Source organism: Colobus angolensis, unplaced genomic scaffold (assembly GCF_000951035.1).
Source record: "Colobus angolensis palliatus isolate OR3802 unplaced genomic scaffold, Cang.pa_1.0 Scaffold48, whole genome shotgun sequence".
NCBI classification, from domain to species: Eukaryota; Metazoa; Chordata; class Mammalia; order Primates; family Cercopithecidae; genus Colobus; species Colobus angolensis.
This window is the reverse complement of record NW_012118265.1, coordinates 10,937,635-10,949,415: the sequence shown is the minus strand read 5'-3', so window position 1 is coordinate 10,949,415 and position 11,781 is coordinate 10,937,635. Positions and strand designations below refer to the sequence as shown.

General features: G+C 39.8%; 1 protein-coding gene across 3 annotated transcripts in view; it reads left to right on the top strand.

Moving 5' to 3' along the window:
* VEPH1 (ventricular zone expressed PH domain-containing 1) overlaps window positions 1-11,781 on the top strand; it is a 236,175-nt gene that overhangs the window by 210,595 nt on the left and 13,799 nt on the right. For all 3 annotated transcript variants that reach the window (XM_011959026.1, XM_011959028.1, XM_011959027.1), the window contains one exon: window positions 708-825. In XM_011959026.1, the coding sequence (XP_011814416.1) occupies window positions 708-825 (118 nt within the window). The remainder of the gene's footprint in view (window positions 1-707; window positions 826-11,781) is intronic.

The following is an 11,781-nucleotide window of genomic DNA, read 5'->3' as shown; positions in this document are numbered from 1 at the left end:
TTTTGAGACAGGGTCTCACTCTGTCACCCAGGCTGGAGTACAGTGGTGCAATCTTGCCTCACTGCAACTCCTGCCTCACAGGCTCAAGTGATCCTGTCACCTCAACCACATGAGTAGCTGGGACCACAGACATGTACCACCATGCCTGGCCAATGCTTTTGTATTTTTGGTAGAGACAAGGTCTTGCCATGTTGCCCAGGCTAGTCTTGAACTCTTGAGTTCAGGCAATCTGCCTTCCTCTGCCTCCCAGAGTGCTGGGATTATAGGCATGAGCCACCACGCCCGGCCAATAATATTTTTTGATATGGATAATTCATTCTCAATTTTGTATAAAATGTAAATCCCCCAGCAGCATGTCTTCCAACCACATTGCCACTTGGATATCCCTTCTTTTTAGAAAATCTGGAGCCACTGCTAGGTGCAAGAAAATTCTGGGCCATTTCAGGCTCTGACACCTCAAACCCTGACGCTCAGCCCTGAGGCCTGTGCTCACTCCCGCTGCATTTATGAATACTCTCATGGAAAAGTTTAGCTGAATGCTTTTTTTAAGGTCAGCCAAGAGAAATTTTTTTCAATGCTGCCTCTTAGTCCTTAGTACTGAGATTGAACATTGATCATCCTGATCCACATCCCCTTCTCCCAGTCTCAGAATGTTAGGTAGCAGGCAGAGCAGCTTATGTTCTTTGTGCTTTGTGTTCCTGACACAGGATCTGGACCAGGTACAGCTCCATCTGGAAGAAGTGAGGTTCTTTGACGTGTTTGGCTTCAGTGAAACAGCAGGAGCATGGCAATGCTTCATGTGCAACAACCCTGAAAAAGCAACTGGTGAGAGACCCCTACCTGCTGCTAAGAACCATCTGTGCCCCAATTTACAGGGATCTGTCAGCTCCATTGTTCTAGGTGGCCTTCCTCTTGCATAAACATCCCCAGTTGTAATAATGCACAGAGTCATGTCCCTGCTTTGTGCTGAGAAAGGCATCTCACCAAAGCGGTCATAGGATAAAAGGAAAACTTTGGGAGGCAGAGAAGCAATCCCTCACCTATATGTGGTTATGAAGGAAGCAGTATCAGCCGTTTTGCCCTAAAAGTATTCATTTCAGCCAGATGACCCTGAGGGTTAGAGAGAAAAAAGTGTTCTGTCAAGGTGTGTTCCTTGAGGAAATGAGACCACACTAAATGAGTGAATCAGCACACAGACCACGTTTTCTCATTTAATCCCTAATACGGTTGCTTGATGATTAAACTATGTAAAAAGTGAAGCATTAAAATAGAAAGAAACTGTCTGAGAAATAACCTCATAGCTGGTTATTCATTTTCCACTTCCTTTCTGCTGCTCAAGGTATTTGGTCTACTGACCTTGCCTAAAAATAATTGTTAGCAAATACAAGTCATGCCCTATGCTAAACATATCAGATACCTTATCTCATTTAATCAGTCCTTGCAATACTCTTATGAGGAAAATACTGACATTATCTCTGCTTTACTGATGAGGAAACTGAGGCACAGAGAGGTGTGGTAACTGCCCAAGGTCATAAAGATTAATTAACAGCAGCAGAATTTGAACGCAGCCTGACTCTGGAACCCATGCTCTTAACCATTTCACCATTCTGCCTCCAGGTTACACTTGGCTTAATCCAACCAGTGGAAACAGGTTGCTAATAAGCCTATGTCCAAAAAGTTATGCTGTCATTGGAAGTGAAATATTTCATCACTAGTGTGCCCTTTGAGAGGAGAGAGCTCTCAGTGCTGACACAGCTCAGAAACTACATTTTGGACGACAAGAGCAGTGTTAAAAAGACTGTTGAACACAAAGCCACTTTGTAGATGAGCCATCCTCTAGACAGCCATTGATTATACCACCTGTACCTGGTCCTTTAATTTTAGGATTTTATGCATCTTCAAGATTACCCATTGTGGCAAGTCTGTCCTCTTGTTAACTGCCAGGATGTTGAGGCTGAATCAAAAAAGTACGTTTATTTAGCCAGATGGAGATGTGTAGGGCTCTCAGAGAAGTACCAATTAAAATGTATTACCCCAAGGAAAAGATGCGGATGGCAGAAGCTGGCAGTTAGGACGCCAGGCTTTGTGAAGCGCAGATTGTTGGCTGATTACAGAGTCTGGATTGAGCCAACGCCAGAGTGAACACCCCAATTTTTTAAAAGTTAATTCAAACAAATAAGGAATTGGGGAATTGACTGTCTCCATTATAAAACTTTCTAATTAGACCTTATTTTATATATGAAAAAGATAGAGCATAAAAGAAACCTTATTTGAGAGCTAGTAAAATAAGGTACTTACCTTAGGTAGCTCTGAGAGGCCCTGAAGAGTTTTCATTCCGAGTAAGCTGAGTCCTTAGTTCAATAAATATTTAATCATATCTGGCCAAGGGAGGCCTCAGAAAAGGGGCTGAAAGTTAAAAAACACAGTGTTCCTTTAATATATGTTTTCTCAAATTCACTGCCATGCTCTTGAAATGAACGTTCTGCACATTCACTCTTTCTTATTTGTGTTCCTCACAGTTAAATATGGACTGAGAACATATAGCAATAAAAATTCAAACAAGGCCAAATGCTTTATAGCACAACATATTGAATCAAAATGTTTGGCCCTGAAAACTTCAGTGGGTTTGGATTTCTTTGCTCATTTCCTTTTGCTACATGAAGAGGATTTGAGTTTGAGAAAAGTCCTATTTTAAACTGTTTTTCTTTTGCCACCAAAACCCTTGACTCCCTGGGTAGTTTATATAGGTTGTTGATTCCATCTTCTTTTTTATATAAGCACTTAAATTATATATTTAATCTGAGTGAAAGGTCTAACATAATACTGTTGCCAAATATATTTCTCATGGAGACAGTATTTGCATTCAAGTTCTGCTTAAATTCAAAGTTTAAAGACAAAACATAGCAACAAATACTTTATTGGTCATGCACAGCTAGTGTATTACTTGCATCCAATTTTTCATTTATGCAATGCATGTTTGTTGCATTAGTTGAGTGTCTTCTACAGGCTGACCCTTGGGATAGAAATATGAATAAGGTACAATGTCTCTGCTCTAAAAGAAATTCATAATCCAGTTAGGGCCAAAAGGTGTATTCAAAAAAAATCTAGCATTCTTCTTTTATGTTTTTAGCATGCTATATTTGTTGAGTGAGTGAATGAATGAATGAATAATATTTTTAAAAGGCAATGTCAAATATTCCTTGAATGTTAAAATGTAATGTTTTAAGATTGTGATTATGTGCTAATGATATCAAATTCATCACTATACCATACCCAGTGCATTCTGAACCTGGTAAATGGAGATTGGGGCTGTTTCTCCCTAAGAGAAGTCGCCACTTGTAAAGCCTTGATCCACTTACCTTCCTGTCTTAGCGCCTAGAATGTACTATGCCCTACTGAGTACTATGTACTGGTCTGAGTTTCAACAACACCCACACAGGGGCCAGATGCCCTATCAGCCTCAGGGAGAAGGGGTCCAAAGAAGTAGAATTGAAGTCCAGAACAAAAGGCCAAAGAAACTGGGTTTTTGATATTTTTTAAAAGAATTGACAAATGATACAATAATTGTTTTCAAGTATTCACGTTTCAATATTTTTTAATGCTGTCCAGCATCTCCATGAGGAACAAAACATGAGACAATTAGAGAATTTCAGTTAGACATTAGGAAAGACATCAAGAAATATATAATACTTCTTAGTAGTGTGTAGACTCAGCCAGAGAAATCCTTCAGAAATTGACAGTATCTCAGCTTACTGACATGGTCAACTCACATACATTCCCGTCTTCAAGTAAAAGTCTCATCACCATCCTCCCACCAACTTCACCATCAACACACAGAAATTCACAGGAGTTTAATATCTGGTGATCAATAAAATATTTTTATTCAACAAAGTACAGATAGTCAGAGGAAAGTAAATGCTAAACTAATGTAGAGGCCCTGACATGATGATAATTGTTAGCATTCATCATTCTAATGGTATGCTAAGTTTGCATGCATTTTTCTCATTTTCTTACCATCACTGACTTCATTTTACAGATCAGAAAACTGAAACGCAGAGAGATTAAGTAATTTTCCCCAGGTCACACAGCTTCTCAGTGATGGAACCAGTATTTTAATCCAGACAGGACAGTTCCAGAACCTGACTTTTCAACCTATAGGGAAAATTCAAGTTAAGGACACAAAATATTGGAAATTCCAAGAGCAATCATTCAGTAATGTTATAATATATTATACAGACCCAGAGACAAGTTTAACTTTTTAGAAGTGATCTACTTCCTCAATGACTTTCTCTACTTAAAGAAGAACAGAGACTTTGGTATGATAATGTGTGAGAAATTATTACTTGCAGGAAATGATTACAATAGAATCTATTTCTTATTCTTCCAACTGCTGAATCAGTTTCTGATAATCATTTTATAAAAGTTCAGAGTGGAAGATTAGAAAATCTCTGAAATAACTCAGTAATCCTCAGAGACTTGCCTGGTGGTGTTTATTGCAGATCTCGTTATTCCACATGAATGAGAGAATGGAGATTGAGCAAGTAGATTGAACAGAACAGAACTTATTTCTGGAAAACCAAGCTAATCTTCTTTATCAGTTGCCCTTGTGTCTTGGAATTGCACAGTGTATGTTGACAGTAAGAGTTAGTCAGCTGGTCTGTCCTGGAACATATCTGGCTTTCTCTTCAGTCACATTTTTTAAAAGTAGGAGGAAGAACTGGGTCATGACTTTCACTCATTTCGCGAGACACATGGGATGCCTTTGTTCTTACATCCTACAAAAAACAACTTAGAGTTTTGGCACTCCTGTCCTCCTTGATAAATCGAAGCAGCCCCATGTGATTAGTCTCTTAGTCACTAGACATTTAGAGTTTGAATGTGATCGTCAGTAGAAGGTCTTCTTGGGTTCTAAAAGAAAATGGAACAATTTTTTCAAACAACTTTCTATCATGATTCATCTTTAGAACTTGATTTCAAATAGTTGTGTTATAAGAACATACTGTCAAGCTGAGTGCAGGGGCACGTGCCTGTCACGTCCCAGCTACTCAGGAGAGAGTGGTGGGAGGATTGCCTAAGGTCAGGAGTTTGAAGCTGTAGTGCACCATGATCAAGCCTGCGAATAGCCAGTGCACTCCAGCCTGGACAACATAACGTAGACCCTGTCTCTAAATCTAAACTAACTAAATAAATATAAATTTTAAAAAAGAATTGCTATTTATTGTATTATATTATATTATTAATACATGGGCAAATAGAGATGGTTTCAAAATGCCTCCTCTGTCAGGAGAGTTTTTTCAGACAGCCAAAAGAACTGGTTACAGCAGTTGTGGGTCTGCTTTGAGGGGCACCCTTCATGTGAGCTACATGATTTTTTCCACTCTAGATGCCAATGTGAAAATGAACTAAATGACATCTGAGAGGACCTAGCCCATAAGGCTACCAATAGCCTTGTGAGTCTGTGAATATGAAGCTTTTCCATTAAATTTCAATGTCAACTTTCATAGAACTTTAAAAGTAATAAAAGAAAACTCGATTTTGGCCAGGCGCAGTGGCTCATGCCTGTAATCCCAGCACTTTGGGAGGCCGAAGTGGGCAGATCACAAGGTCAGGAAATCGAGACCATCCTGGCCAACATGGTGAAACCCTGTCTCTACTAAAAATACAAAAATTAGCTGGACGTGGTGGCATGTGCCTGTAATCCCAGCTATTCTAGAGGCTGAGTCAGGAGAATCACTTGAATCCAGGAGTTAGAGGTTGCAGTGAGCCAAGATTGCACCACTGCACTCCAGCCTGGTGGCAGAGCGAGACTCCATCTCAAAAAAAAGAAAGAAAGAAAGAAAGAAAGAAAACCCAATTTTGATGTATGTGGTGGCTAGCATTATAGTATGATGTCTTTTCTCCTACCACATGTGTTAGAACACTATCCTATGTGCTGTGTTGGTAGAGCACCCAAAACAACAGAATGCTTTTTATACAGTAACTTCACATTTTCACATTTGTATACTGGGACTACTGAGTATATATTGATTATGTAAAATTGAACCTGAGCTTTTTGTTCAGAGCTACTTTGCAATACTCAATAACAAAATAAAAACACAGTTACAAACTCAGATAATTTATTATCCTGAAATCTTCCTTTTCTCCCTTTCCCCATCTTCCGTCTTCCTATTTTATGCCTCTGTGGCATGAACATTCTTCTCTCCCTCTTGAACCTCTCCACACACTCTCATTTCTCTCTCCCTCTTTCTCTTTCTGTCTCTCTCGCTCACACACACACACAGACACACACACACACACACACACATATGCACACGCACCTACATACCAACCCTAAGCAGAATTAATTTCTCTCCCTCTGTCCTTTCCATCCTCTGCCCACACTTCTGTACTGAACTTGGCATGTGACCATCAGTCTTTCCCTCTGGACAGTAAACTATAAGAAGAGCCATGGATTATGCCTCATCTTTGTACATCTTAACCAGTGCCTGGTACATTATATTGTTTAATAAGCATTTGGCAAATAGATGAGTGATTGAGCAATTCGTTAATCACTTAAGTGATAGAATACCCATGGGAAAAAACTGAATTTGTTTTGAAATGCAACTTGAAAATCTAACTTTTAAAAATCTAACTCTTTTTCAAAATTAAAAACAACTAATGGAACTGAAACCTGTAAATAGCATCTCTTGGAAAATTAGCTTTTCATGAGAAGAAAACATTGCTATATACAAGGTTTCAACATGTTGTGGAAACTGAATTTTAGTATTATGCTAAAATGTTACAATATACACATAGGCAAAGAGCTCATAGTAAACATGCTAATAACTTGTGAATCTTGAAGAGAAACAAGCTAAGATCAGTAACCTAACACCGCTCTGGGATTAACTTCTATTTTTCATCCGGCATCACTTTCCTACTCCTCTGCCTTTCCATATTGGGTCAACAATCTTGTCTTGATATAGAGGAAAAGTGTCAGATAGGCCTTATACTTGCAACAAAGCATCAGTCATTCTGTGATTATCCACTAGCAAATCACTATGCATAGTAATGTGTCCTTTTCCACGTAGAGGGCAAGCTGGGTCAAGCCAATATATAGATGAGGAGAAGCTTTGGAGAGGCAGACTAATGTGAGTACATTAGTTTCATCATCATACAAGCATAAGATGACATTGATTTCAAGAGTTTTGTGTAGTTTTTAAAATAAAATACTTGGTATATTTTAAAAGAGCTCTAGCCATCATATTGCAGAGTAATCCTTTTTTTATTGACCTATATAAGTACACTAAGAATGAAATTTGTTTATCAGCCACAAACACATCTATTTAATAGAAATATCGGTACTATGCTGGTCTTTTTTTTATTTTTTTGAAACAGAGTCTTGCTCTGTCACCAGGCTGGAGTACCGTGGCACAGTCTCTGCTCACTGCTACCTCTGCCTCCCGGGTTCAAGCGATTCTCCTGCCTCAGCCTCCAGAGTAGCTGGGACTACAGACATGCACCACCATACCCAGCTAATTTTCGTATTTTTAGTAGAGACAAGGTTTCACCATTTTGGTCAGGATGGTCTCAATCTCTTGACCTCGTGATCCACCCACCTCGGCCTCCCAAAGTGCTGGAATTACAGTTGTGAGCCACCGCGCCTGGCTGACATACTGGTACTTTTCAGTAGCCACAGAGAATAAAGTCATCAAAGGATGGTCATACTTTGCCTTGGATTTCTCCCTACAATTGGTTTTGCAGTTTTACTCTTTCGTATATCAAATAACCTAGTACTGTCATCTACCATAAAGATACTGATTATTTCCTGTAAGTTTTTGAGCAACATAAGAATCACCTGTGGACCTTGTTTAACATGTAAGGCTTCTCACCCTATCCCAAAATTTTGATTCAGTGGGTTTAGGGTGGTTCCTGGAAATGTGCATTTTAACAAGCCGGCAGATAATTCTGATATAGGTGGTTCTCACAACACAGTTCAGGAAACATAGCGTAAACGCTTACAACACCGTGTTTCTGAAGCTTTTTTGCATCAGTACATCAGTAATTGGTCAAAGAAGCATATGTTTTGATGGGTATGAAATTACTTAGAAAGGAAACCATTCAGTCACATGTGGCAGTGCCCTCAAAGGGCTGCTGTCAAACTTAGTTTGTCTGTCCAATTTTGGTCCCCACAGTATTGTGTAGGATGTTACAAAATCAGTGAGGATCACGCCTCCTGATTTATTCACTGCCAGTAGAGAAATATTGCACTCCCAAACGCTGCCTGGAGATTCATAAGAAACATGCCATTTGTTATGATGCTTAGCAATTTCAAAAACCACAGATACTCAGTCTACTAAATGTGGCTCCTACGACCCCTTCATTTAATGCTTCTAGCCCTCTTTATGCATATCCTCCGGAATTATAGTTTGCTTTTTTAGAACTGACATACACACCAAAGAAAAAAAGTCAGTAAAACCATAGGAGAAGATTGAAGTACATTTGAAACTTTAAATACATACAAACAAATTCCCCGTAGACTGTATGGGAGTCATAATTCCCAGAAGCAGTGTTTTCAAGGAGGATAAAATGACATACTATATTTTTTCTCAGTTCTTACTTAAAAACTAAGAATTTGAGGTTGATTTATATATCAATATCTATATATCTATATAATGATGTTCATCTATATATGTCAATCATTTTATATATATATATATTTTTTTTTTTTTTGAAACAGAGTCTCGCTGTGTTGCCAGGCTGGTGTACAGTGGCACGATTTTGGCTCACTGCAAGTTTCAAGCAATTTTCCTGCCTCAGCCGCCACGCCCAGCTAATTTTTTGTATTTTAGCAGAGACAGAATTTCACTGTGTTGCCCAGGCTGGTCTTGAACTCCTGAGCTCAGGCAATGCACCCGCCTCAGCCTCCCAAAGTGCTGCGATTACAGGCGTGAACCACCGTGCCCGGCCTGGGGTTTATTATTTTTTTCTTCCAGAATATGTTTTCTTTTGAAGGCATTTATCTTTAACAATCAGAAAAGAGTATCTAGAAATTCAAATATCACAAATTAAACTCATGACAGTCTCAAATATGAGTTATTTATGCACAATGCAATACTTTCAAGACAAAACTGGCATAAGCCAAAAAGCACACAGTATGAGTAATTTCTGAGTCTGATGAAAGTCAGTGTGCCATATGAACAGTAGTTATGTGGAGGTTATTGTCTATCGTCATTCCTTCAAGACTGTCACAAGAACAAGGAGAAACAAGCAGAAAGTCTGGGAAGAGAAGGAAGCAACCACAGATAACAGGAAATTCACCCAATGCACCTCAATCTATTATTGGTTTGGCTTGTAAATGGCAGTTTCAATGAATACATAGATGAGTTACTCAAAAACAGAAGAGGGCCAGGTGCAGTGGCTCATGCTTATAATCCCAACACTTTGGGAGGCAGAAATGGGAGGATCACTTGAGGTCAAAAGTTCAAGACCAGCCTGAGCAGCATAGTAAGACCCCATCTCTAAAAAAAAATTTAAAAATTATCCAGGTGTGATGGTGTGCACCTGTAGTCCTAGCCACTTGGGAGGCTGAGACAGAAGAATAGCTTGATCCCAGGAGTTCAAGGTTCCAGTAAACTATGATCAAGCCACTGTATTCCAGCCTGAGCAACAAAGGAGACCCTGTCTTTAAAACACACACACATGCAAAGAGAGAGAGAGACAGAGAGAGTTCACCTTCCATTTGAGATACTTTGAATTGCCTTTCATACTTCCATTTTTATTAAAGGTCCAAGTTCAAAGACTGCAGGAGTCCCTCTCTTACTCTGAATTCTCTTACTATTCCTCACACTTTTATATAGGCCATTAGGACATGGTATTTCTTTTTCTTTTTCTTTTTTTTTTCTGAGACAGAGTCGCGCTCTGCCGCCCAGGCTGGAGTGCAGTGGCCGGATCTCAGCTCACTGCAAGCTCCGCCTCCCGGGTTTACGCCATTCTGCTGCCTCAGCCTCCCCAGTAGCTGGGACTACAGGCGCCCGCCACCTCTCTCGGCTAGTTTTTTTGTATTTTTTTAGTAGAGACGGGGTTTCACCGTGTTAGCCAGTATGGTCTCGATCTCCTGACCTCGTGATCCTCCTGTCTCAGCCTCCCAAAGTGCTGGGATTACAGGCTTGAGCCACCGTGCCCGGCCAGGACATGGTATTCCTAAAACCACCTGTTCATCACAATAAAAGGATTATTATGATTTACATTGATCCATGATGTCAATCATGATGACAGTAGCTACTATTTGTTGATCCGTTATTGTGACCAGGTCTCAGCTAAGCAAGACCACTGTCAACTGTTGTGGCACTTTTATGTGCCTTCATTTATGGTGCATGTAATACTCTCGGGGATGCATGGCTTGACTAGAAAACCCCCACAGCCATTCGTGTTGTGTTAAGTATAACTCTAGGGAGTAGGAAAGGGAAGCTCAGTGACGTCAAATAGCTTGTCCTGGATCAGTCAGCTGGTAAGTGGCAGATTCTGGACTTCAACTGAGGTCTGCCTCCAAAGACAATGCTCTTACTGTATAAACCATAGGCCTACACTAGACAAAGTCATTGGTACAGTCTCATGTGATCTATTATAATAAAGAGTAAACATGGCATTCAGCACACTGGTTAAATAAATTATAATTGGTTAAAGACATTCAGAATTGCAATAAATCTTAAAACAAGATAGAGAGTGAATTATTGAACTCTTGTGCTCTTGAAATAAAAGAGGTCTATGACTACACAAGGTTTTTTTCATTATGTCACATTACAAAGCATTACATTCCACTCTGCATGGTGCCCAAGGCTCTTTAAGATTGGTCTCTCTGATTCTCACACCTCATCTCTTGCCTCTTCTCTCCCACCCTGCTCCCTCCCAGAATGAGTTACAGTTCCCAGAATACATTTTATGCCTCCCTTCCTCAGCTTTGGTCCTTTGCTATAAACTTTTTCTTTTTTATTTCTTTTTTTGACTCAATGACCTTCCTCCCTTTGTCTTCATAGCTGCAACTTGTCCCTGAGAATTCAGCCCATACAGCATCTACTCTAGGAAACTTTTCTGCTTTGTATGCCCCAGTTTAGAATAAGTATCTCTCGGTGTGTTCCAGTTAGACCCTGTGCACAGATCTAGCCTGGTACTTATCCCACTCTGTACTCACTTGCTTACTGCATTTCTCTGCATCTCAATTATTTGAGACTGTCATATTTGTGTTTATATCCCCTTTACCTGGCACGTGCCTAGTGCGTGGTAACCTTAAAGGCATTTTGAATAGAAGAATGGGAGAATCAATGAATGGCAAAGGGTGTTAATAAAAAGTGGAACTCAGTCTTCCATGACAAGAATAACATGAATGCTAAATTCTCTTATCAACTGAGAAGAAACCACTGGACACATCTCATTCATTTCTAGTCAATTCCACCACCAGGACATAAAAGGATTTTTCTCTATTCTTTGGACCCTTTAGGAGTTTTCCCCCTTTAATGCCTTTCTACCCTTCCTCCATAATAAGGCAATTACTACCATGTCTGTAGTACAAACTACCTGCACATTGGCAAGTTGTAGGCATAAATACTTTGGTCTAGTCAAAACAAAAGCAGATCTGTCAAGAAGAAAGGTCATGGCAAGTGTTTTGGGATGCTTGAGGCATTTTGCTTGTTGTCTTTCTAAAGGGCCAAAGAATGACAACATCTGCTTATTATGAGAGTGTTTTAAGAAAGCTAGCAAAAGTTTTAGCAGAAAAACACCCGGGGCTGGGCACAGGGGCTCATGCCT